This window comes from Saimiri boliviensis, chromosome 12 (genome assembly GCF_048565385.1).
Source record: "Saimiri boliviensis isolate mSaiBol1 chromosome 12, mSaiBol1.pri, whole genome shotgun sequence".
Lineage (NCBI taxonomy): Eukaryota > Metazoa > Chordata > Mammalia > Primates > Cebidae > Saimiri > Saimiri boliviensis.
Window position 1 is genome coordinate 758,469 of NC_133460.1, and position 27,455 is coordinate 785,923.

The window sequence follows — 27,455 nt, forward strand, 5'->3', positions numbered from 1 at the left end:
CATTTTATTCTGGGGATGCCCAGGATACAGGCCTTCAGTCAGACCCCACCGTGGGAGAGGGGGAGCCTCGGGAGGAGGACAGAGTTTGAATCAAGAAGCTCCTCCACGGACCTGGCCCTTAATTCGTGAATTCATCTAGCGGATAAAACTGGCTGTTTTTGTGCTTAGTGATGTTTAGTCCTTGAGGGTTCAGACAGTGGACCAAAACAAACACGCTATTTATTTTTATTTTTTGAGATGGAGTCTTGCTCTGTCACCAGATTGGACTGTAGTGGCACCATCTTAGCTCACTGCGACCTCTGCTTCCTGGGTTCAAGTGATTCTCATGCCTCAGCCTCCCGAGTAGCTGGGATTACAGGCATGTGTCACCACACCCAGCTAATTGTTGTATTTTTAGTAGAGAGAGAGTTTCACCATGTTGGCCAGGATGGTCTCAATCTCCTGACCTCATGATCCAGCCCCCTTGGCCTCCCAGAGTGCTGGGATTACAGGCGTGAACCACCGTGCCCGGCCAACAGACCCTCTTGCTGGGTGCCATTGATGTTCTGTGTGAGAGTTAGGATGTTGGTTGTGAAACACGCATGATGAGAAGCTTCGGAGAATGATAGCGTTGGGGTGAGATAAAAATGAAGAAATGAGAGCTTTTTTTTTTTTTTTTTGGAGATGGAGTCTCTGTTGCCCAGGCTGGAGTGCAGTAATGCAATCTTAGCTCACTGCAACCTCTGCCTCTCGCGTTCAAGTGATTGTCCTGCCTGGCCTCCCAGAGTGCTGGGATTACTGGTGTGTGCCACTACACCTGGCTAATTTTTGAATTTTTAATAGAGACAGGGTTTCACCATGTTAGCCAGGCTGGTCTAGAACTTCTGATCTCAAGTGATCCTCCTGCCTTGGCCTCCCAAAGTGCTGGGATTACAGGCATGATCTCCTGTGCCTGGCTGAGGGAGGTGTTTTAGATAGAGTGTGGCCTTGACCCTGGGTGAGCATGTGCCTGTTTCTCCTGCAGTTGATCTCACTTTGTCTGCCTCTTTCTGAGCATCCGGCATACTGAGTGTTCTTTTTGAAGTGTGTTTGTTCAGCATGCCCAGCTGCCCATGTACGTTTGTTTTAAGGTCACATGTAAGCAGAGACTTGGATAGAAGGAGGAAGTGAGTCTTGTGTCTATCTGGGGAAGGAAGGGCTTTCCAGGTAGAGGGAACAGCCAGTGCAAAGGCCCTGAGGAGGCTCGTGGTGCAGCAGGGGGGTCGTGAGCAGAGTCAACGAGGGGGAGAAAGGGAGGTGACGAAGCTGGAGAATGATTTGCAGGGGTCTCCTCTGAGAGATACGGTGGGATTCCAGGTGCAGTGAGAACACAGAGGTAGCTTTTCTGTGGGGCAGTGGTGTGATATGAGTTCTGTTGTAGTTCCTTTATTTTGGAGACAGGGTCTTGCTCTGTTGCCCAGGATGGATTGCAGGGTGTGATCACTGCTCATTGCAGCCTGAAAATCCCGGGCTCAAGCAATGGTCCCACTTCACTCTCCAGAGTAGTTGGGATTATAGGTGCATACCACTGTGCCTGACTTATTTATTTATTATTTCTTATTTATTCATTTTTTTTGAGACAGAGTTTTGCTCTTGTTGCTCAGGCTGGAGTGCAATGGCATGATCTTGGCTCACCTTAACCTCTGCCTCCAGGTTCAAGCGATTCTTCTGCCTCAGCCTCCAGAGTAGCTGGGATTGTAAGCATGCGCCACACCTGGCTGATTTCGTATTTTTATTAGAGGTGGGGTTTTCCATGTTTGTCAGGCAGGTCTCAATCTCCCAACCTCAGGTGATCCCTCCCAAAGTGCTGGGATTACAGGTGTGAGCCACCGCGCCTGGCCTTTTTAAATTTTCTTTTATAGAGACAGGTCTCGCTATGTTTCCCCGGCTGGTCTCCAACTCCTGGCTTCAGGCGGTCCTCCTGCCTCAGCCTCTCAAGGAGCTGGACTTAGAGGTGTGAGCCACCATACCCAGCTGAGGTCTGGTTTGTAACAACCCAGGCTGCCCTGGGGAAGGTGGATATTAGGGATGAGAGTGGAGGCAGGGAGACCTGGATGGGGACCTAGAGGCCTGTCCTTGAAGTCCCTTCACGCCTCACTGGGAGCCTTCATTTTGTTTGTTTATTTTGACACAGGGTCTCTCTTGTCTGGGCTGGAGTGCAGTGGCTCCATCTCAGATCACTGCAACCTTCATTGCCTAGGCTGGAGTGGTGCTCCCACTTCAGCCTCCCTAGTAGCTGGGACTACAGGCATGTGCCACCACACCTGGCTAATTTTTTTTTGGTAGAGATGGTGTCTCGCCATGTTGCCCAGGCTGTTAGCTCCTGAGTTCAAGCAGTCCACCTACCTTGGCCTCCTGAAGTGTTGGGACTATAGGCATGAACCACTGTGCCTGACAGGAGCCTCCAGTTTTCACTCAGCACATTTTCTGAGAATTCAGTGAGATACATGTCATAAAAAGCTGTGCTCTCGTCCTGAGTAGATACTGGGCAGGTTCAGCTGTACAAGTTTTATTCATTCATCTGTGCACTCCCATCCTGCCAGGGAGAGTGTGGTGAGAACTGGCTCACCGGGCTTGAAAGTGGGCCACCTGAGAGGGGCCTGGCTTTGTGAGTACCTTGGTGTTTAGGGATGTTCAGCTTGGGGCCAGGGCGTCATTTCCCAGGGACATTGGTAGAAGGATCGCTTACTTTATTCCCAGAGGCATAGGCCAGATCTGGCAGTGTGGACGTAACCACTGTGGACCTGAAGAGAGTGACAAGGACAACCCTGTCCTAGGCTGGAATTTCCTGGTGTGGCCCCTTATGCCCAGATGCCTTTAGTTAACTGGGGAAGGGAATGCAGCCGTGCAGCTCTGGGCTGCTGGGTGTCCTAGGCTTGGGGACCAGGTGAGGGAGCCTGGGCTGGGGGATCTGCTTGGCTTCTTGGACCCCTTTACCGCCTCTCTTCACCCCTGAGTGACTCCTTGTGAAAAGTCAGATGTGGTGGTGCATGGTGGCTCATGCCTATAATCAAAGAACTTAGGAAGGTTGAGGTGGGAGGATCACCTGAGGTCATAAGTTTGAGACCAGCCTGGACAACATGGCGAAACCTCATTTCTACTAAAAAATACAAAAATTAGTCGGGTGTGGTGGTGCGTGCCTGTAATCCCAGCTACTTGGGAGGCTGAGGCACGAGAATCGCTTGAATCCGGGAAGCAGAGGTTGCAGTGAGCTGAGATCGTACCACTGCACTCCAGCCTGGGAGACAGTGTGAGACTCCATCTCAAAAAAAAAACAACAAAAAAAATCCCAAAAAGCAGGTGCGCGTGATCTCCCTGCTTCTGTCTGTGGGCTAAAAAACCCAGTGCTTCATTGGTTTGTGTGTAATGGTTTTACGTTCTCTTTTGTGTGTCACCACGCAGAGTTAGGGCCATTTTGGATTGTGGCTTCTGGTGTGAATGTAAAATGCTTCTGTGACTCTGGAAGAGTTTGGCAGTTTCTTTTTTAAAGTTAGACGTATAGTGACTATACAGCCAGCCACTCCCTTCCCAGATAGCCACCCAAGAGAGCTAAGAACATATGTTCATAAAGGCTGGAGGAACGTTCTTAGCTACTTTGTGATAACCCAAACTGGAGGTAAGCCAGACATCTATTAGCAAGGGAACAGACAGATGTACCCATTATGTGCATCTGTGCAACTGAATACTAAGTGATGTACAAGAACGAACTGTCGGCTGGGCACAGTGGCTCATGCCTGTAATTTTAGCACTTTGGGAAGCCACGGTGGGTGAATCACCTGAGGTCAGGAGTTCAAGACCAGCCTGGCTAACATGGTAAAACCCCATGTCTACTAAAAATACAAAAATTAGCTGGGTGTGGTGGCGCACGACTGTAATCCCAGCTACTTGGGAGGCTGAGACAGGAGAATTGCTTGAACCTGTGAGGCGGAGGTTGCAGTGAGCCGAGATTGTGCCCCTGCACTCCAGCCTGGGCAACAGAGTGAGACTCCGTCAAAAAAAAAAAAAAAAAAAAAAAAAGAACTATTGATACATGCAGCCATATGGATGAATTTTAGAGTAATTATACCAAGTGAAAGGAAATCAAGACAAAGAAATACATACTAAACAATTTCATCTGCACACAGTTCTAGAAAATGGAAACTTATAGGGACAGTGATGAGGCCAGGGCTTTCCTGGGGTACGGATACCCATGTTGAGGATGGTTTATAACCTCTCAGACCTGTTGCCTCCTTAAACACAAACCTTTTTTCCTGGATGCATTGGCTCGCACCTGTAATCCCAGCACTTCGGAAGGCTGAGGCGGGAGGCTTGCTTGAGTTTAGGAGTTCATGAGCAGCCTGGGCAACATACTGAGACCCTGTTTCTACCAAAAACTAAAAAACAAAAGCCAAGGGTGGTGATGTACACCTGTGGTCCTAGGTACCTGGGAGGCTGAGGTGGGGGGATCACTTGAGCCTGGGAGGTGGAGGTTGTAGCGAGCTGAGATCGCACCACTGCACTCCAGCCGGGGGACATAAAGCCTGTCTTAAAAAAAAAAAAAAAAAGGACATTTGATTTCAGGCTGCCTCTCAAGTATGACAGAGGTATTGAGCACTTAATCAAAATAAGATAGTAAGTCACTGTAAAGTAATACTCATTTATCCAAAGTGATAATTAAAAGGTTGTTTGTTTGTTTTTGAGACAGAGTCTTGCTCTTGCTGTGTAGGCTGGGCTGCAATGGTCCGATCTTGGGTCAGTGCAACCTTTGCCTGCCAGGTTTAAGTGAAGCTCCTGCTTCAGTCCCCCCAGTAGCTGGGATCATGGAAATTTGCCACCACGCCGGGCTGATTTTTTGTATTTTTAGTACAGACGCAGTTTCACCATGTTGGCCAGGCTGGGGTCTTCCACTCCTGACCTCAGGTGATCCACCCACCTTGGCCCCAAAAAAATTTTTTTTAGAAACAGGGTCCTGCTGTGTTTCCTTGGCTGGACTCTCCTTCCTTTCCCCTTTCTCCTTCCCTTTCCCTGTTCCTTTCCTTTCCTTGGATTATAGGCATGCACCATCACACCGGCTAATTCTGTATATTTTTAGTAGAGACAGGGGTTTTCCATGTTTGTTAGGCTTGTCTCGAACTCCCAACCTGAGGTGATAAGCCTGTCTTGGCCTCCCAAAGTGCTGGGGTTACGGGTGTGAGCCACCACAACTGGCAAGGATGCTTTGTTCTTTTGCACTGGTCTATATATGACTATCCCTTTGCCTGTCTTGATGATGGTTGTTGTTTTTTTTCTTTTTTCCTGAGACATAGTCTTGCTCTGTCACCCAGGCTGGAGTGCAATGGCTCGATCTCAGCTCGCTGCAACCTCTGCCTCCCAGGTTGAAGCAGTTCTCCTGCTTCAGCCTCCCAAGTGGCTGGGATCACAGGTGCCTGCCACCATGCCTGGCTAGTTTTTGTACTTTGAGTAGAGACAGGGTTTCACCACGTTGGCCAGGCTGGTCTCGGATTGACCTCAAGTGATCCATCTACCTTGGCCTTCCAAAGTGCGGGGATTAGAGGCGTGAGCCACCGCGCCCTGCCGTGATTGTTGTTTTGTATTGTTATGAAATCAAGAAGTGTGAATCCTGCAACTTGGTTCTTTTTCACAGCTGTTCTGGCTGTTCCGGGTCCTTCAGTTTCCGTATGAATTTTAGGGTTAGCTCATTCATTTCTCCCAGTAAGCCAGGTGGGCTTCTGATAGGGATTGCCTTGACTCTAGATCAGTTTGGAGCCATCACTTCTCTATGTCTTTCACTTGTTCAACTCAGTTAATCTTACCTACCTTGGAGGTAGGTCCTACTTTCATCCTCATTTCACAGGGGAGGAAACTGAGGCCCAGAGAGCTTAAGGACTTTGCCTGAAGCCATGCAGCTGGACAGTAGCCAAGCCCTACTTGGCAATGGTGGCTCCCCAGACCGTGTGTGTAACCACTGTGCTGACCTGCCCCTCTCCTTGGGCTTTTCATCTGTGACTCTGCCTCCCCTGAGGGGTGATATCCTCTGGCTGTTTCCCTCAGTGGGGGGCTGTGTCTCTGGCAGACCCCACAATGGCTTCACCTCCTTGTGTTCCAGGCAGCCCGTGAAGGTCGTGTACTCCTCCAAGGATCCTGCCAATCCGAAAGGGAGTTCCAAGGTGGATGTGAATGAGGAGGTGGAGGCTTTGATCGTCAAGTCTCCACAGAAGGAGTGGAATCCCTCCCTGTTTAAGGTCTTATACAAGACCTTTGGGCCCTACTTCCTCATGAGCTTTCTCTTTAAGGCCTTACATGACCTGATGATGTTTGCCGGTCCGGAGATCTTGAAGTAAGACCCTTTCCCTCCCAGGTGGGCTCTGTTTTGCCTCCTTTGGTTGGATCTTTCATTTGCATTACTCATAACCCCAGGATCATGCTGTATCCTCAGTGTGCTCATAGTCGGCTGTCTCCATTTTTACCAGCTTACCTTTTTTGGAAAAAAATAAAATAAAATAAAATAAAAAAGTAGAGACAGGGTCTTGCGGTGTTGGTCAGGCTGATCTGGAAGTCCTGGCTTCAAGCGATCCTCCTGACTTGGCTTCCTGAGTTGCTGGGATTGCAGAGGTGAGCCACCATCACTGCCTAGCTTTGCTTTATGTTTTACTTAATTACCATCTGAGTGAAAACCACTTTGGTTGCAAGTAACAGAAACCCACTAGGGTCCCCTGAAACCCAAATGGGGAGGATATGGCATTATCTTGGAAAACCAAGAACAAAGAAATGCTAGCAGATCTCATGAAAAACTGCAACCAGAGTTGGGCTTGGTGGCTCATGCCTGTAATTCAGCACTTTGGAAGCCTGCGGCAGGCAGATCACGAGGTCAGGAGGTCAACTCTAGCCTGGCCAACATGGCGAAGCTCCGTCACTACTGAAAATACAAAAATTAGCTGGTATGGTGGTGCACGCTTGTAATCCCAGCTACTTGGGAGGCTGAGGCAGGAGAATTGCTTGAACCCAGGAGGCACAGGTTGCACTGAGCAGAGGTCACACCACTGAACTCCAGCCTTGGCAACAGAACAAGGCTTTGTCTCCAAAAAACAAAACAAAACAAAACAAAACAAAAAACATAACACAACAAAACAAAAAAAACTGTAACCAAAAACCAGGGAATCAGAAGGGAGGTGGCGTCCCTCTTCCCCTGTTCTCTGCTGCTCTGTCACCCTGGGGCCACACAGTCATTCTCTTTCCCTCCCTGCCTGTTTCCTTGTGTTCACTGTGCAGTTCCTTTTGGGTGACTTGCTGGTGATGAGATAGAGCTAGGGCAATTATCTCAAAATCCCAAGCCAGAGACCTCTCTTGTGAGCACTTTGGGCCACCTGCACAGCCACATCACCACTGTGGACTTGTTTTTCCATCTGTGAAATTGGAGTGATAGTGTCTCGCTCAGCTGGCTCAGGAGAAAGTTGTGGTGCCAACACTGAAGCCCTTTTCCCTGCCCCCACGTGTCACAAGTCATCCCAGGCCGTCTTTTTGCTCCTTTGCAGGTTGCTCATCAGCTTTGTGAATGACACCACGGCCCCAGACTGGCAGGGCTACTTCTACACGGTGCTGCTGTTCGTCTGCGCCTGCCTGCAGACGCTCCTGCTGCACCAGTACTTCCACATCTGCTTCGTCAGCGGCATGAGGATCAAGACCGCGGTTGTCGGGGCTGTCTATCGCAAGGTAGGGGAGGCAGTGCCACTGGCCTGTGGCCCGATTTTGACATCCCCTCCTGCAGCCCTGGGTTACTTCAGGGAGCCAGCCTGGGAACTTCCAGCCCAGCTTCTGCAGCAGTAGGATGATGGTGGCCTCCATGACCGCGGGTGGCAGGGACAGTCAGTGACCATCAGGCATTGTACCTCAGCAAAACTGATTTCAAGGGTGGGCGCGTGGATGTCCCTGTGTATCAGCTGTGGGTAATTGAGTTTTTTAGATGGATCAATGGCCCTTGATGGAGGGAAATGAAGTTCAGATTCTGGTTCTGCTGTTAACATTGTGTGTTTCAGCTTCTTGTCACTTTTTTTCTTTTTTCTTTTTTTTTTTTTTTTGAGGCAGAGTCTCACTGTGTCCGCCAGGCTGGAGTGCAGTGGCATGATCTTGGCTCACTGCCATTTCCGCCTCCTAGGTTCAAGCAATTTCTCTACCTCACCCTCCTGAGTAGCTGGGATTACAGGCATCCGCCAGCATGACTAGCTAATTTTTGTGTCTTTACTAGAGACGGGGTTTTGCCATGTTGGCCAGGCTGGTCTCAAACTGCTGACCTCAGGTGATCTGCCTGCCTCGGCCTCTCAAAGTACTAGGATTACAGGTGTGAGCCACCACGCCCAGCCCGTTGTCAGTCTTAATTTGAACTGAGCAGGTGGCACATTCTTCGCATGATGAGAGTATGTAGTAGGCATTTGTGCACGTCCAACTTCAAAGGAACCAAATTACCTTCTTGGTCTCTATAAATTTTTTTTTGTCTCAGGGCAAGGAAACTGCTTGGTGCATAGATCAGGAAGAGACAGTCTTGCAGCATACTTGGGAAAGATGAACTAGATCAGGGATTCTCTGGCCTGTGTGTGAGTTAATCACCTGGGGAGCTGAAAAAAGCGATGAAGGCCAGACACTGTAGCTCATGCCTGTAATCCCGGCACTTTGGGAGGCCAGGGTGGGAGAATCACTTGAAGGCAGGAGTTCAATACCGGCCTGGTCAATTTAGCAAGACCCTGGCTCTGCAGAAAATAAAGAAATTAGCCATGAATGGTGGTGAGCACCTGTAGTCTCAGCTACTCAGGATGTTGAGTCAGAAGAATCGCTTGAGCCCAGGAGTTGGAGGCTGCAGTAAGTCCTGATTGCACCCCTGCGTTACAGCCTATGTGCCAGAAGGAGACCCTATCTCAAAAAATAAAAACCTTCCTCACACCTAGGTTGCACTGGATCAAATTAAATTGAGATTGCTAAGGTTGGACCCAGGTGTCAGTGTTTCTGTTGTTTATTTATTTTTATTTTTTGAAATAGGGTCTTGCTCTGTCACCCATGGAGTGCAGTAGCATGATCTTGGCTCACTGCAGCGTCCACCTCCCAGGCTCAAACAGTCTTGGCACCTCAGCCCTCCAAGTAGCTGGGACCACAGGCAGGCACCACAACGCCTGGCTAATGTGTTAGTGTTTTTAAAACTCCCCAGGTGATAGTGTGAGGCCATGTTGGAGGGCCAGTGACCCAGACCAGCTGTTCTCAGCCAGGGAGATGCGCCCCTCTCTAGGGCATGTATGACAATATCTGGAGGCATTTTCAGTTGTTCCAACTAGGGGTGAGGGCACAGGACAGCCCCCTAAAGAAGTATCTGGCCGCAGATGTCAAGAACACCAAGGTTTTGAGACCCTGGCCTAGATCCTCCGTCCTTCGGTGGGATCTGGGACCAGCAGCATTAGCACAGCCTGGGAGTATGGTAGAAATGCAGAATCCCAGGCTGTACTTCAGACCTGCAGAATCTGAAGCTACATTGGAACAACCTCCCCCATTACCCTCAAAACAAAACAAAACAAAAAAACCCTGGCTGTGTTTGTGATCATTAAAGCTTGTGAAGCCCTGGTTTCGAGGATGCCTACGGTCCCTTGCCAGTTGATGAGCTCAAGGTTGGGAGGCAGTGAACCCATCACTGTGGTCCAGGAGGCAGAGGTCTCTGATTGGCCAGCCTGGGTCACACGTCCTCTCTCGTGGCAGAAGAGATGTGATTGACAGCCCTTTGGTTTGAGGAGGGAAAGTTCCCAAAATAAAAGTGCCATGGATGAGAATGTAGGCTTTGAGAGACGACACACGCATCCTGGGCAGACAGGTGAATCGGGAGGGCAGGAGCAAAAATCTGCACCATTTCCACCCCTGAGAGTCTCTTTTCTCTCCGTGGGCCTGGAGGAGTCAGGCCTCTTCCGCAGCCACACTCACCCAGCCTCCCTCTCCTTTGTCCCACAGGCCCTGGTGATCACCAGTTCAGCTAGAAAATCCTCAACAGTCGGGGAGATCGTCAACCTCATGTCTGTGGACGCTCAGAGGTTCATGGACTTGGCAACATACATTAACATGGTCTGGTCAGCCCCGCTGCAAGTCATCCTTGCTCTCTACCTCCTGTGGCTGGTGTGTGTTTGACACCGATGTCTTTTGCATTCAGGGAGGGACTTCTACGTGGGGACAGTGGGCTGAGGGAGTGGGTGTTGATGGTAATGGCATTCGTAGCTCCCTGGCGGTTCCAGCTGTTGTTCTGATTTTATTTTCCAGCCTGGTAAGCAGTTCCTCAGTATTTTGTTCCTTTCGTGAATTGTCAGGTTGATGCTCTCCCTTGGCTTGGGGTTTTCATTCTCTCTTTCCTGGCCAGTGCCAGTAATTAACAATGCTGCAATGAACACTCCATATTTCTTCCACTGAATCCTCTGAAACACTAACCAGACTCACTTATTCACGAGTCCCTAATTATGGCAGTCAAGATTCTCTAAATTGTAAGGGATAGAAATCTATCTTAAAGTAGCCTAAGTAAATAAAGGAAACTTTGGGGCTGCGTGTATCTCAGAAAGCTAGGCATTAGCTTCAGGTGTGGATTGATCCAGGAGATCAAGCAATGTTGTCAGTACTCACTTTCACTCTTTCATGATTTCATAGCCCTGTTGTTCTTTGAGTTGACATCATTCTCAGTGGTACTTCCCCACATGGCTCCATAGCTATGGGCTGATATTATCCTGTCAGAACGGTGTGCCAGAGAAAAGAGAAGACAGCATTTCTTTGCACAGCCAGAGTCAGTCTCAGGAAGCATTCTGGCCTGGCTTGGTCCTATTCACATCCCTGAACCAATCACTGTGGCCTAGAAGGCAGAGTTCTCTGATTAGCCAGCTTGGGTCACCTGTCCTTTCCCATGGCAGAAGAGATGTGATTGACAGCCCTTCCATGTGGGGAGGGAGAGTTCCCAAAATAAAATGATGATAAGCACAGAGGCTCATAGCACAATACATGCCTTGTGCTTTGCTACCTCTGAGCCTTTGCCAGGTGCCTGTTCTTCCATAAGGAATTTCCTTCTTTCCTACTAACTGATGAAAGCCTGCTCATTCTCCTGCTGTAACAAACACCACTTTGATTAATGTCTCCTCCCCCGAATTAGATGAACTTTCTCCTTTTCTGAATTTTGAATCCCAATAACTTTAGTATAGGAACTCATCTGATACTATTTTCTGAAATAGTTTTTCTTTTTCTTTCTTTCTTTCTTTCTTTTTTTTTGAGACAGTCTAACTCTGTTGCCCAGGCTGGAGTGCAGTGGCACCATCTTGGCTTGCAGCAACCTCTGCTGCTGAGGTTCAAGTGATTCTCCTGCCTCAGCCTGCCGAGTAGCTGGAACTACAGACTCACGCCACCATGCACAACTAATTTTTTTTTTTTGTATTTTTAATAGAGACAGGGTTTCGCCATGTTGGCCAGGCTGGTCTCAAACTCCTGACATCAGGTGATCCACCCACCTCAGCCTCCCAAAGTGCTGGGGTTACAGGCATGAGCCACCACGCCTGGCCCACTTTCTGAAATAGTTTTTTTTTGCATGCTCGGTGTATTGCCTCCTCTTGGACAGGTAACATGTTAGCTACTTGCAGACATGCAGCATCTGACTTATTTTTGTGTCTTCTGTGGGTACAACCCCAGCAGGGCCTGGTGCGTAATGAGCACAGCTCAGATTATTATCTCTTATTGAAAGAAAAGGGTTGACTGGGTGAGACGGCTCATACCTGTAATCCCAGCACTTTGGGAGGCTGAGGCGCATGGATCACCTGATGTCAGGAGTTCGAGACCAGCCTGGCCAACACGGTGAAACCCCATCTCTACTAAAAATACAAAAAATTAGCCAGGTGTGGTGGCACACACCTGTAATTCTAGCTACCCGGGAGGCCGAGGCAGGAGAATTGCTTGAACCCAGGAGGCAGAGGTTGCAGTGATTTGAGATTGCACCACTGCACTCTAGCCTGGGTAACAGAGCAAGACTCTGTCTCAAAAAAACTACACCTGTAATCCCAGCACTTTGGGAGGCCGAGGTAGGCAGATGACGAGGTCAAGAGATTGAGACCATCCTGGCCAACATGGTGAAACCCCATCTCTACTAAAAATATAAAAATTAGCTTGGTGCAGTGGTGTGTGCCTGTAGTCCCAGCTACTCGGGAGGCTGAGGCAGGAGAATTGCTTGAACCTGGGAGGCGGAGGTTGCAGTGAGCCAAGATCGTGCCACTGCGCTCTAGCCTGGCACCTGGTGACACAGCAAGACTCTGTTTAAAAAAAAAAAAAAAAAGGGCTGGACACAATGGCTCATGCCTATAATTTGAACACTTTGGGAGGCTGAGGTGAGTGGATCATCTAAGGCCAGGAGACCAGCCTAGCCAATGTGGCAAAACCCCATCTGTACTAAAAATACAAACATTAGCTGGACATAGTGGTGTATACCTATAATCCCAGCTACTTGGGGCTGAGGTAGAAGCATTGCTTGAATCTGGGAGGCGGAGGTTGCCGTGAGCCGAGATTGCACCACTGCACTCAGTTCGGGCAACAGAGCGAGACTCCATCTCAAAAAAGAAAAGAAAAAGGAAGAAGAAAAAATTAACAGTTTATTTGGCCATAGTTTGCTTTAAAAAAAAATAGATTTGTAGAGCAGAAGGTGAGTAAAGTGTTTCTAATAATAAAAGTTAGAAAAAAAAAAAAAACCCACAATTTAATTACCTGAGAGGCTGGGCACAGATACAGGTGGCATGCACCTGTAATCCTAGCACTTGAGGAGGCTGAGGTGGAAGGATTGCTTGAAGCCAGAGTTTGAGACCAGCCAGAGCAACATAGTGAGACACTGTCTCTGCAAAGCAAACAAACAAAGCTGGGCATTGATGGTCCCTACCTGTGGTCCCAGCTACTGTGGAGGCTGAGGCAGGAGGATTGCTTGAGCCTAGGAGTTGAGAGGCTGCAGTGAGCTGCGATCACACCACTGCACTCCTGCCTGGGTGACAAGGCGAGACTCTGTCTTGAGAAGAAAAAAAAAATACTGAAATAAATGTCTTTTTAAGCAGATGTCTTGGGGAGTCCACTTTCCCAAAAGTACTACCATGGTAAAAAATTGTTTTGAAACATTTCTTTCAGAATTGGTTTATGAACCATTAGGAAAATTGTCTTCACATCGCATCTTGTTTTAGATGGCAGTCGCTTGAGCTCGGCACTGTTGACACTTGGGGCCAGACAGTTCTTCGGCTGTCTTGTTTTTTTGTTTCTGTTTTTTAAGGGACAGAGTCTTGCTGTACTGCCCAGGCTGGAGTGCAATGGTGTGATCATAGCTCACTGCAGCCTCAAATTTCTGGGCTCAAGTAATCCTTCTCACGTCGTCCTCTCAACTAGCTGGGGACTACAGGTGTACGTCGCCATGCCTGGCTAAGTTATTAATTTTTTTTGTAGAAATGGGGTCTCACTATGTTGTCCAGGCTGGTCTTGAACTTCGGGCCTTAAGCTGTCTTCCCACTTTGGCCTCTCAAAGTGATGGGATTGCAGGTGTGAGCCACTGTACCCAGCCTCAAGGCTCTAAGTTAATAGAGCAAAATTAGCGAAGAATGAAGGCACACATGGGGCAGTGTTTAAGGGAAACCAGGTACAGGCTTCCAGGAGTCCCCAGCAGAGTCACACAAGGTGCACTTAATTCTCTGGCAACCATTATGATTTTATGTGTGACATGTTGCCACCCAGGGAAACTCGGTGGGAGCTCAGTGCTTGGGCTTTTATTAGGGGCATGGCACTGTTTACTTGGCACATACCAAAAGTCCAGACTCCCATAGGGAAAGCAGTGTTCCGCATAAACCATATATTTGTACAAACAGTAAGCAGCCTTCAAGCAGAATAAGCAATCAGGTGGTCGTGTTCACAGTTTTCTTCATACTACGTTTTTACCATTCTAAAAATGTAAGCTGGGTGTGGTGGCTCACGCCTGTAATCCCAGCTACTTGGGAGGCAGAGGCAGGAGGATCGCTTGAGACCATGAGTTCAAGCACAGCTTGGGCAACATAGTGAGACCTTATCTCTAAAAAAGAACAAAAAAAAATAGCTGGGTATGGTGGTGTGACTGTAGTCACAGTTACTCGGGAGGCTGAGTTGGGAGGATCGCTTGAGCCCAGTAGTTGGAGACCAGCCTGAGCAACGTAGTGAGACCTAATGGTTACCTGTAGTTGCAGCTATTTCAGAGGCTGAAGTAGGGGAATTGCGGCAGATAGCCACTGTACTGCCGTCTGGGCAACATCTCTAAAGGTAGAACTCTAAAGTTATAATTTGCAAAACTCACGTGGCCCAAGGGCTTTGGAGAAAGGAGCATGGACCTGCTTATTCTTCAGGGGGTTGGGAGGACCCTGAGAGATGCTCAGGAATAAAACCGCAGGCCCCTAACACGCTGTCGTGGGGTAAAAGTAACACTTCTTGCCCTTAACTTGGTCGGCAGCATCCGTCGGGGGTGGAGCGGGTGGGGAAGCTGTTAAGGGCCCGGTTTTCTCCTGTCTGGTGAATGATTAAGAGTCTCCTTTTCTTCCTTAGAACCTGGGCCCGTCTGTCCTGGCTGGAGTGGCCGTGATGGTCCTCATGGTGCCCTTCAATGCTGTGATGGCGATGAAGACCAAGACCTATCAGGTAGGGCATGTGTCTCCAAAGGCCGCCAAGCGGGACCCTGGGCTGGGGCCCCTCCATGCAGGTTTTAGTCGAGTTCCTTCTGCTCAGGCCCTGGGGTTCTCAGCCTTGCCTGCCAGTTGGAGTAACCCGGGGAGCCCGAACAAAATGCTGATGCCCAGGCCCCATATCTGAGATTTGGATTCACTTACTGTGGGTGGGGTCTGGACATCTGGATGTGTTAAAGCTTCCCAGGTGATTATATTGGGCAGCCATGGTTGAGAGCTCCTGACATGTGGTTAGACTCTGTGGGCTGGTGACTGATATCACAAGGTCTGTGAGCCTCCGAGAGACAATTGTTGTTTCCCGTGGGCTTACTTTATTTTATATTTTTTTGAGACGGAGTCTTGCTCTGTCGCCAGGCTGGAGTGCAATGGCGCAATCTCAGCTCACTACAGCCTCCGCCTTCTGGGTTGGATTCTCCTGCCTCAGCCTCCTGAGTAGCTGGGACTACAGGCCTGTGCCACCACGCCTAGCTAATTTTTGTGTTTTTAGTAGAGACAGGGTTTCACCGAGTTGGCCAGGATGGTCTTTATCTCTTGACCTTGTGATCTGCCCACCTCAGCCTCCCAAAGTGCTGGGATTACAGGTGTGAGCCACCACACGCAGCCACCCCTGGTCACCTTATGTGTATGTGTGACTGAGCTTTCAAGAGTTGAGTACAAATTACTCTCTACTTTTTTTTTCTCCTTATTAACTCTTACCTTATTTGAGGCATGGTGTTAATCTCTTTATTTTAATTAAATTAATTAATCAATTAATGTTTGAGATGGGGTCTTGCTATGTTGCCCAGGCTGGTCTCAAAGTCCTGGGCTCAAGTGATCCTCTTGTCTCAGCTTCCCAATGCGTTGGGATTACAGGTGTGAGCTACCATGCCTGGCTTTTAACTTTTTGTTTTTGGAGATATTTTGTATTTTAAAAAGTTTAAATACCCAATTAATATAGTGTGGTTTCTAATTATAAAAAAGTTTGAATCAGGCCAGGCTCACCCCTGTACTTTGAGCATTTTGGGAGGCCATGGTGGGTGGATCACCTGAACTCAGGAATTTAAGACCAGCCTGGGGAACAAGGTGAAACCCGTCTCAACCAAAATGGAAAAGTTAGCTTTGTGTACTGACGTGTGTCTGTCATCTCAGCTACTCAGGAGGCGGAAGTATGAGGACCACCTGAGCCCGGGAGCTCAAGGCTGCAGTGAGCCATGATTGTGCCACTGTACTCCAGCACGGACAACAGAGTGAGACCCTGTCTCAAAAAAAAAAGTTTCAATCATACGAAAGTATATACATTAAAAGGGGCTATCTCCTTCCCTACGGTCTTAGCCACTACGAATGTATAGAAGCAAATCCTTCTAGAACTTTCTATGTTTGTATATACAGACATGATTAATGATATAGTTATGTTTGTTTGTTTTATATATGTGGGGTTTTTTTGTTTTGGTTTTTTTTTTGAGATGGCATCCCACTCTGTTGCTCAGGCTAGAGTGCAGTTGCACTCGCCGCAACTTCTGCCTCCTGGGTTCAAACGTTTCTCCTACCTCACCCTCCTGAGCAGCTGGAATTACAGGCACCTACGACGATGACTGGCTAACTTTTGTATTTTTAGTAGAGATGGGTTTCACCATTTTGGCCAGGCTGGTCTCAAACTCCTGACCTCTCAAAGTGCTGGGATTACAGGCGTGAGACACCATGCCTGGCCATTACAAATCTTTTTGTGATATTATTACCATATCTGTTTTTATCTAAATGGGCTGGTGTGGCAGCATGATTTTGTCTTGTAGTGCCCTGCTTTGGGGACCTCTCTTTGCTACGCTGTATAGCTTGAGTTCATTCTCCTGACCTGGTGCCTTTTGATCCTTAATGAGATGGTGTGGTTTGTTTCTCTGCTCTTCTGTTGATGGATAGTGATGGTGTGCTGTGGAATTTCAAATGGGAGCATTTGGCTGCCCCAATGGTACCATAGGGAGATGAGTTTCAGAACACAGACCTGTTGGAAGGAGAGGCCTTATGGGGTAGGGATGGGTGGGATGGGTGAGGCAGGGACTTTGAGGGTCAAGTCACCATTTAATCAATCTCTTGATATGTGGGATTCCCTGAGTGGCCCGACTTTGAACCCACTTCACTCGCTGGCCTCCAGATCATGTAGCTTAATTTCTTCCCATCTGTGGCCCAGGGATGACTATAGCACTAAACTATAGAGTTTTTAAGAATGTTGAGTGCCTAAATACATGTAAAATGCTTAGAAAGATGCTGCTGTTGATATTAAAAATACTTAACAATGGTACTGCACAAGTACCCACTGTTTGGAGCCACTACTAGCCAGTACATGAACATTTCACTATTTTAACAACCATGGGCCAGGCACAGTGGACCGTATCTGTAATCCTGGCTCTTTGGGAGGCTGAGGCAGAAGCATGGCTTGTGGCCAGGAGTTCAAAACCAGCCTGGGCAATATAGGGAGACGCTGTCTCTACAAAAAATACAAAAAGGAGCTGGGTGTGGTGGCATGTGCCTGTGGTCCCAGCTACTCGGGAGGCTGAGGTGGGAGGATTGCTTGAGCCCAGGAACTCAAGGCTGCTATGAACTCAGGGGAGCTATGATCATGTCACTGTACTCCTGCCTAGATGCCAGAGTGAGACACTGTCTCCAAAAAGACACTGTCTCTATTCCTGGATTCTTAATTGAGTGTTTCTCCAATATCTAACCTAACAAGACTTAAAGCGGGTGTTTTATTTGATAGCAGAGTCCTTTGGTATGGTCTCAGGACCAAGAGTAGGGTCATAGGGATTACAGGATCAGCTCTCCCACCCTCAGGAGGCCTGCTCTTAATAGACAGTGATGTTGAGGCCGAGTGCAGTGGCTCACACCTGTAATCCCAGCATAGGAGTTCAAGACCAGCCTAGGCAGCATGGTGAAACCCCATCTCTATTTAAAAGAAAAAAAAAAATCAATATAAAAAGCATCCACATGTCAGTACACGGTAAAGTTTAAGAAAAACATAGCTGGTAATACTGAGTGACGGTCTGATCCCAGGGTTGCCCCAGATGTGGTGTTGACTGCCCTTCTCTTCCAAGGTGGCCCACATGAAGAGCAAAGACAACCGGATCAAGCTGATGAATGAAATTCTCAATGGGATCAAAGTGCTGAAGCTTTATGCTTGGGAGCTGGCGTTCAAGGACAAGGTGTTGGATATCAGGCAGGAGGAGCTGAAGGTGCTGAAGAAGTCTGCCTACCTGGCAGCCGTCGGTACCTTCACTTGGGTCTGCACGCCTTTCCTGGTGAGTGGAGCCCCTGTTTCCTGGCCCTCATTGTTTGATGTTTTATTGTCTGCATACCTGAAGAATTTTAAAAGATCACTATGTTGCCCAGGTGCAGTGGTTCACACCTGTAATCCTAGCACTTTGGGAGGCCAAAGCAGGTGGATCATCTGAGGTCAGGAGTTCAAGACCAGCCTGGCCAACATGGTGAAACCCTGTCTCTACTAAAAATACTAAAAAAAAAAAGTAGCTGGGCATGGTGGCGCGTGCCTGTAGTCCCAGCCACTTGGGAGGCTGAGGCAGGAGAACTGCTTCACCTTGGGAGGTGGAGGTTGCAGTGAGCCGAGATTGCACCACTGAGCTCCAGCCTGGGTGACGGCAAAACCTTGTCTCCACAAAAAAAAAAAAAAAAAAGTCATTATGTCAGCAAGACCGTCCCTGAACACTTGCTTTCAGCATTTGTCATCTCTGTTCTCCTTTATTTCATTCACACTTAACTTCTAGCCAACCTGTTTAGGAACTCTTCGTTAGCTGTTCACTGTGATATAAGGAGTTGGTGCTAGGATGTAAACCAGTGCCCCCAGCTGGAGTACAGTGTTGCAGTCATAGCTTGCTACAGCCTCGAACTCATGGGCTTAAGCAATCCTCCTGCTTTAGCTTCTCATGTAGCTGGGACTGCAGGTGCACCACTACCACGCCTGGCTTGCTTCATTTGTGTTGGTGATGGATGCTTGCCTGGCGTGTGGATGTGTCCTGCTGGAATTACCCTTTCTCCCATTCCTTGCAAAAACAGGTGGTTTCCTGTTTTTTTGCTGTTAGGATCCATGCTACACTAAGTGTTGTGGTGCCTCTCCTGGGGTACAGTCACAGGTCTATCCCTGCCTAACTGGCTTGGAAAAGTTTAAAAACAACAGTGAAGGCTGGGTGTGGTGGCTCACACCTGGAATCCCAGCACTTTGAAAGTCTGAGGTGGGCAGATCACCTGAGGTCAGGAGTTCGAGACAGCCTGACCAACATGATGAAACCCCCCATCTCTTCTAAAAATACAAAATTAAGCGGGCGTGATGGCTCATGTATGTAATCCCAGCTACTTGGGAGGCTGAGGCAGGAGACTCACTTGAACTTGGGAGGCAGAGGTTGCAGTGAGCCGAGATCATGCCATTTCACTCCAGCCTCAAAAAAAAAAAAATCAAAAAACACAAAAGCCGAAACTCCGTCTCAAAAAAAAAAAAAAAAAAAAAAAGGGCAATAGTGCAACTTACCGTTTTGCAAAGCTGGCCCCACATCAGAAGATCATACAGAGATTGACTATGAAAATTCACTTTGAAGCACCGAAACAGTTAATGGTGAAGGATGACTTCAGATCATGCCTTGTGTTTGGTTTTTCTCTCTTTTTGTTATTAACCATGTCATTCTTTTTGTAACGCTGTGCTCATTACAAGTGTTCCTTCTTGATCGGGTTGCCAAATTTTTCTGGCACGTTTCTGTGAAGCAGCGTTAAACATTTTTATAAATGTGAAACTTACCTGTTAAACTACCACCTGCTTCATGTTAGCTGAGTTGCAAGTGGAGTGTTAAAGGAAGCTGTAGCCTTTTCGGCATTTGCAAAAGCATGTTCATGCTGACACTGAATTTTCCTAGTCTACCTTAAATCTCTCAGAGTCTGGACTTGCAGGAGAGATGGTGTTGTAATTCTGGCCTGCATCAGAATCACCTGGATAGCTTGTTATTATATATTATTGATGGATTGATTAATTGAAATGGAGTCTCACTCTGTCTCCCAGGCTGGAGTGCCATGGCCTGATCTTGGCTAACTGCAACGTCTGCCTCCCGGGTTCAAGCAGTTCTTCCACCTCAGCCTTGAGTAACTGGGATTACAGGCGGGTGACACCATGCTCTGCTAACTTAAAAAATAATTTTAGTAGAGATGATGTTTCCCCATATTGGCCAGGCTGGTCTCGAACTCCTGACCTCAGTCGATCAGCCTCCCAAAGTGCTGGGATTAGAGGCTTGAGCCACTGTGTTGGTGGATAGTTTGTTACAGATTTTCAATCTTAGTAGGTCTGGGTGGAGCCTGAGTATTTGCACTGCTAACACATCCCCAGGTGCTGCTGTTGCTGGTTCAGGTCGACAAGTAAAGACACACCGGAGTCGATCCTCACTAATTAAAGTGTGGTCTGTGGGCCAGCAGCCATAGCATCACCTGATGCTTAATAACAGTACAGAATTTCAGGCCTCAGCCCAGGTCCACTGAAACTGAATCTGAATTTGTAACTAGTTCTCTAGGTGGTGTGTATGGATCTTAAAGTTCCGGAGACACGGCTTAAAGTAGGAGTAAAGAAACTGTGTGTAAACACTTCTGGCATTCCTGGCCACCCAGTCTCTGTCACAAATACCAGTTTCTTCCAGCATAGTGGAAAGGCAGCCGTAGATAATACGGAAATTGATGGGTGTGACTTTGCTCCTGTAAGAATGTATATAGAGATTAAAAATTTTTTAAATTTGAATTTTATAGAATTTGCATGTGTCATGTAATACTCTTTTTTTTCAACCGTTAAAAATATGAAATCCAGTTGAGCGTAGTGGCTGATGCCTGTAATCTCAGCACTTTGGGAGGCCGTGACGGGCGGGTTGCTCGAGGATAGGAGTTTGAGACCAGCCTGACCAACATGGTGGAACCCTGTCCCTACTAAAAATACAAAAATTAGCCAGGCGTGGTGGTGTGCACCTGTGGTCACATCTACTTAGGAGGCTGAGGCAGGAGGATTGCTTGAACCCGGGAGGTGGAAGTTGCAGTGAGCCAAGATCATGCCACTGTACTCCCGGCTCGGTAAAAGAGTGAGACCTTGCCCCCCGACAAAAAAACAAATTAGCCAGGCACAGTGGAGCATGACGGTCATCCCTGCTTCTTGGGAGGCTGAGACACGGGAATCGTGTGAACCCGGGAGGCGGAGCCGAGGTCATACCACTGCACTCCAGCCTGGGCAACAGAGCAAGACGCTGTCTCAAAAAAAATAAATCCATGCTGAGCTCATGGATCGTACGTGGTCCTCAAGCCATCGTTGACCAGCCCCTGGCTTAGTGGAATGTTCTGAGAGTCAGGTCACCTGCCGCATTCTACTGCCAGCTCATAGTGGGACCCCAAAGCTGGTTAGCTCACCTCCCTGGCTCCAGATTTTGTCATATGGAAGATGAAGGGGTTAGATCCCAAGCATGTCAAATACTGGGCCCTGCCCTCCCTCCTCATGCCCACAGCATACCTCCACAGTCACTCATGGTGTTTCCCACTGAGTTACGTTCAAGCAGCCCTCCACGTGACTGCTGCCAGTGGACTGGAGTTGAGCAAGAAATGGCATCTCTTTGCCCTTCTTCTACTCTGTGTTCCCTTCCAGCTACAATGCCCCTGCATTCTGCCGTGGACATCGCTTTCTTCTTATGCTCTGGTCCCTTGACTTGACCGGGGTGCTTTGATGAACTCTCTCGATGTTTTTTCAATTTTTTTTTTTTTTTTTTTTTGTATTTTTAATAGAGACGGGCGTTTTTCCATGTTGGTCTGGCTGGTTTCGAATTTCCACCTTAACCTCCCAAAGTGCTGGGGACTATAGGCGTGAGCCACTGTGCCTGGCCTGCCTTTCTTTCTTTCTTTCTTTCTTTCTTTTTTTTTTAAAGAGATGGAGTCTTGATCTCTTACCCAGGCTGGAATGCAGCGGCATGATCTTGGCTCACTGCAACCTCTGCCTCTGAAGTTCTAGTAGTTCTCCTGCCTCAGCCTCCTGAGTAGCTAGGACTACAAGGGCAAGCCGCCACGCACAGATAATAACCTTTTGTATTTTTAGTAGAGACGGAGTTTCACCGTGTTGCCCAGGCTGGTCACGAACTCCTGACCTCAGGTGATTCACCTGCCTCAGCCTCCCAAAGTGCTGGGATTACAGGCGTGTGTGCCACTGCACCTGGCCGCTACTTGTTTTTTAAAAGTAAAAGTAATATCAGACTGGACGGGAGGTATATAGAATGTTTATTGTTTCTCCTTATTCAATAGTCTCAGCTAAGTATAACTATGAATACTTGATTTTGTATATGTGATAGGTCTTAACTTATTTTTTCAAGACAGAGTCTTGCTCTGTTGCCCAGGCTAGTGTGCAGTGGCGTGATCTTGGCTCACTGCAACCTCCGCCTCCTGGGTTCAAGCGATTCTCTTGCCTCAGCCTTCGAGTGGCTGGTATTACATGTGTGTGCCACCATGCGGAGCTAATTTTTTTGTATTTTTAGTAAAGATGGGATTTTGCCATGTTGGCCAGGCTGGTCTTGAACTCTTGGCCTCAAGTGATTCACCCACCTAGGCCTCCAAAAGTATTGGGATTACAGGCATGAGCTAGCACACCTGGCTGGTCTTTAAAAAATAGTAAGTGATGGATTTGCATGGTAAAACTTAATTAAAACTGCCCCAGATGGTCTTCATACAGAGGGGCTTCTGGGCACGCAGCAACCTCAGCCTGCTGACATTCACCAACAGGCCATCCTTTGTCCCTGTGTTGTAGGGCCTGTCCTGCACATTGTAGGATGTTTCTTGGCTTCTGTGGCCTCTATCTGCCAGATGCTAAGTAGGGTCTCTCCCGGATCTTCCCAGTGGCGACAGTGGAAAATGGCTGCGAGCATTGCGAAGTGACAGAATTCTCCCATTTGAAAGCCACATTCCATGGGGAAAGGCCCAAGCCCTTCCTCCCAACACCAGTCACCTTGCTTTCCTGTCTCCGTGTTGCTTGTGTGTTCTTCTAGAGTCTGTCTGTTTTCACTGTAACGGTGGATACATGTCATACATGTAGTTATACTTACGTGATTCTGTTTACTTTGTCACAAGTTACAGTTAATCTCATAGAAATCCATGACTTTTTTTTTTTTTTTTTTTTTTGAGACAAGGTCTCATTCTGCCACCCGAGCTTGAGTGTGGTGAAGTGATAGGAGCTCACTGCAACCTCTGCCTCCCAGCCCCAAGTGATCCTCCCACCTCAGCCTCTCAAGAAGCTGGGGTTCAGGCATGCACCACTATGCCCAGCTAATTTTTGTAATTTTTGCAGAGACAGGCTCTCAGTTTGTTGCCCAGGATGTTCTCAAACTCCTGAGCTCAAGCAGTTTACCCGCCTCTGCCTCCCAAAGTTCTGGCATTGCAGGTATGAGCCGCTGCACCCGGCCTTGATGGCGTTTTGGAAGGTCTTCTCTTAGAGGGAAAGATCCAAAGGCAGAGGGAGCTGGTGATGAGGTTTGGTCTTTGACTGGGGTCCCATAAGGTGGGGATATGGCTAGTTTTCTCATAGCTTTTTGCTCTGCATATTGGATTCCTTGTCAAAACCTATAGTTTCGAGGTTGTCACCAAACTGCTTATCACTTCCTGCCCTGGCCCACATTAGGAAGCCACAGCAGAAGATGCTAAAGAGCAGGACTGGCTTTTCTTTTCTTTTTTCTATCTTTTTTTAAAGAGACAGGATCTTGTTTCTCTGCCCAGGCTGGAGTGCAGTGGGTTGATCACAGCTCACTGTATCCTTCAACTCCTGAGCTAAAGTGATTCTCCTGCCTTAGCCTCTCGAGTAGCTGGGATTACAGGTGTGAGATACTGAATCCCACTACCAGCTTTACTTAACCTTTTCTTGACCTTTGCCATTCAGTTTCCCAGATAGTGGGAACCGGCTGTATTGATGAGTTTCCAGAGACAGAGTTTGTTGAACTGTTTGGCAAGAAACAGATGGGCCTGGGTGTCAGTGGGAGACCTCGGTCTTGGCCGAGCATTGAAGCCTCTGACTACATTAGGATAAAATATGTGGCCCTCAGTTCCCCTAGAAGGTGTTTGAGTGTTCTTTCCACTGGGGCATTCCTGTGCTTCAAAGACGATGAGGTGTTTACCCAGCGGTAGGTATGATGGATCGCAGAGACTGGGGAAGGCCAGGGATTCCATCCAGAGGGACACATGGGACTGTTTTTCTTGAATGCCAAGCCTGGTGTTTATCACGTCCTCCTAATGCACTTTCCTAAAATAGCATCGCCAGGCAGCCGTCAATATTTAACATTTTCTGTCTTGGATGATTTGTGAGCTTCTTGCCTTCTGTTTACCCTGTTACCCTTCTGTTTACCCTTTGTTAGAATAATTTATCATTCTCCATGATAATGATCTGCCCTGTTGTTCTCTGTTGATCATACCCTAGGGTCTGTGAAGACGTGGCCGTGACCTTGTCGTTTCATTTATATATGTATTTATTTTTGAGGTGGAGTCTTGTTCTGTGGCCCAGGCTGGAGTGCAGTGGCACAGTCTCAGCTCATTGCAACCTCCACCTCCCAGGTTCAAACCATTCTCCTGCCTCAGCCTCCCGAGGAGCAGGGACTACAGGTGTGTGCCACCCCACCTAGCTAATTTTTGTGCTTTTAATAGAGACAGCGTTTCACTGTGTTGGCCGGGGCAGTCTGGAACCCCTGACCTCATGATTCGCCCGCCTAGGCCTCCCAAAGTGCTGGGGTTAGAGGTGTGAGCCACTGTGCCCAGTCAGACCTTGTCATCTTATGCTTGTACCCCCAAAGCATAGGGAACTTGGTAAATGGTACATGCTCTGTAAATGTATGTAGATAAGTGAATGAACACAGGGATGAATGAAGGTTGAAATAAATCACATTAGTTAGAAACTGTCTTGGAAATGACAGAAACCTAGTTTACATCAACTAGAGTAAGAAAAGGGGGATTTTTGAGTCACGAAACTGAAAACTCTAGAAAAAGTTTTACGCGTGAATGGGGCTGCACGCGTGGCTGGATCTAGGAGTTCTCAAGATACTGTTGGGAATAACATCTCTGTCTGTCAGCTGTGTTTTCTTGTTGGTGGTATCTTTGTCAGCTGGCAGTTTCCTCATCATTCTGTCACCTCTGCAAACCCTGTGAGCAGAGCCTTACTCTTTTTCCCCAGTAGTTCATGCAGAGCTATGGAATTGAGTCTCATTGGTTGTGGTGATCACATGCTTATTCCTGAACCAGTCACCAAGGCTGGGGAGATGGGATGCTTGGGTTGGCCAGGGCTGGCTCATGTCTTTGGAGCTTGGGGCCAAGGTGATGGGTGAGGGAGGAAGTCGATCTGTGGCTGAAGCTCATAGGTTGAGACTGGTTGAAGTTCCCCCAGAGAAAATCACATATTACCATAAACAGAGCAGTAGATGGCAGGCAGGCAGTGAGAGCAGACATCTGCACACAGGGCGTCAGGCTTTTTGGTGGGGGGCCGGAGTGTAGGGGTTCCATTAATTGATTTTCCCCATTTCTCAGAAAAGGGGACAGTTGCCCTTCATTGTGTGTGAAGGACTTTTGCACCCTTGACCCTCGCCTATTACAAAGCTGCTGCAAACACCAGTCTCCCCCTGCCTGGAGCCCCAGTCATAGTGCCCGTCCTACCAGCCTCTGCGATTTCCACACACTGCCTGTAGGGATCCTGGTTAAAGCCCGTGCTTCCACTAGACTTTGCATCTCAGAGTTGCAAAGCCCACCTCAGTCCCCAGCACACAGTAGGTGCTCAGTTAATAACCGAGGATCAGATGGCTAGATGACCTCCTCCTTCTGGAGAAGCCAGGGCTGTGCACCTGAAAGGGGCTGTGTGATGATGTCCTGTCCCCTTTCTGTGTGCAACCTCTGCTGCCAGCAGCTGGCATCACTTGGTCCTTGAGTCACCAAGGGGACTGGTACGTTTTGGTGGTGAGATGGCTGAGACCTGGCTTGCTTCACTGCTGAAGAGACACCTCTGATGTGCTCTTCTGTCCTCAGAAAATTCATCCACCTCTTCCCCCCCACTTAGCCACTCCCACCCATCCATCACCTACCCGGCAGACATTCACCAAGTACCATGATCTGAATTCTGTCCCAGGCTGTGACAGTATAGCAGTGAAGACTACAGGTAGTAATCTCCAGTCGTGGAACATTTATTTTCACTGAGAGAGACAGACGGGAAACAATAGGCACAGTGAATACATCTAGTGCTAGAGAAAGCCGTCTTAAGTGCTAGAGAAAGAAGAGAGTCAGGTCTTTGTAATAGGGACGGCTTGCGGTTTTAAGTAGGGTGGTCTAAGCTTGCTGAGAAGGTGACCCTTGAGTATAGACTTGATGGCGGTGAAGAGGCCAGCCAGGGAGTGGCAAGAGCACGTGCAAACGCGTGGGGCAGCCCTGTGCCCGTTCCTAGATGGGACAGCCATGGAGGGTGAAACTGGGAGTGAGGGGAGAGTGTTGATTGAGGCCAGATGAGGTCCAGGGAAGGGACTTTACAAATCAGCTGGGCCCTGGGATCTGAGTCGGGACTTTGACTTCTACACTAAAAAATAGGTTGACTTGGAGAGGTACTTTTAAAAAAATGACTTGTTTAGAGATGGGGGTGTCACTCTGTTGCCCAGGCTGGTACGGTGGCACAGTCACAGCTCACTGCAGTCTCAACCTCCTGGGCTCAAATGATCCTCCTGCCTCAGCCTCCCTAGTAGCTAGGACTATAGGTGGCATACCACTACACCTGACTTTTAAAAATTATTTATTATTATTATTACTTAGAGATGGAGTCTTACTTTGTCACCCAGGCTGGAGTACAGTGGCGTGATCTTGGCTCATTGCAGCCTACACCTCCCGGGTTAAAGTGATTCTCCTGCCTCGGCCTCCTGAGTAGCTGGGATTATAGGCACGTGCAACCACGCCCAACTAATTTTTGTATTTTTAGTAGAGACAGGGTTTGCCCTGGTGGCCAGGCTGGTCTTGAACGCCAGACGTCAAGTGATTCGCCTGCTTCCGCCTCCCAGCGTGCTGGGATTATAGGCGTGATCCATCCCGTCCAGCTGCCTAGCTTATTTTTTAAAAAATTTTTGTAGAGACACAGTCTTGCTCTGCTGCCCAGGCTAGGCTCAAACTCCCGGCCTCAAGTGATCCTCCCTCTTCAGCCTCTGAAAGCATTGGGATGATAGGAAGGCGCCATTATGCCCATCCAAATTTATTTTTTTATAGTGGAGATACGATTGACCATCACAGTGTGCAATTCAGTGATTTTTTTGTATAGGTGATATGACTGTCACCCAGTGGGTTTTGTGTGGGTTTCGTGTAGCTAATGTGATGGTTACCCAGTGGGTTTTGTGTAGCTGTTGTGACGGTCACCCAGTGGATTTTGCGTGGGTGGAGTGACGGTCACCCAGTGGGTTTTGCATGGGTGGGGTGACGGTCTCTCAGTGGGTTTTGCGTGGGTGGGGTGACGGTCACCCAGTGGGTTTTGTGTGGGTGGGGTGACGGTCACCCAGTGGGTTTTGCGTGGGTGGTGGGACGGTCACCCAGTGGGTTTTGCGTGGGTGGTGGGACGGTCACCCAGTGGGTTTTGCGTGGGTGGTGGGACGGTCACCCAGTGGGTTTTGCGTGGGTGGTGGGACGGTCACCCAGTGGGTTTTGCGTGGGTGGTGGGACGGTCACCCAGTGGGTTTTGCGTGGGTGGTGGGACGGTCACCCAGTGGGTTT

The 27,455-nt window shown here is 48.4% G+C and overlaps 1 protein-coding gene across 9 annotated transcripts in view; it reads left to right on the forward strand.

Moving 5' to 3' along the window:
• The window catches only part of ABCC1 (ATP binding cassette subfamily C member 1 (ABCC1 blood group)), a 187,297-nt gene that overhangs the window by 86,783 nt on the left and 73,059 nt on the right, over positions 1 to 27,455 (forward strand). For 8 of the 9 annotated variants that reach the window (XM_039478044.2, XM_074381615.1, XM_039478045.2 and 5 more), the window contains exons 8-12: positions 6,104 to 6,334; positions 7,530 to 7,707; positions 9,976 to 10,137; positions 14,578 to 14,670; positions 17,777 to 17,980. In XM_039478044.2, coding sequence (XP_039333978.2) covers positions 6,104 to 6,334; positions 7,530 to 7,707; positions 9,976 to 10,137; positions 14,578 to 14,670; positions 17,777 to 17,980 — 868 coding nt within the window. The remainder of the gene's footprint in view (positions 1 to 6,103; positions 6,335 to 7,529; positions 7,708 to 9,975; positions 10,138 to 14,577; positions 14,671 to 17,776; positions 17,981 to 27,455) is intronic. The other variant, XM_074381614.1, reaches the window with a different exon arrangement.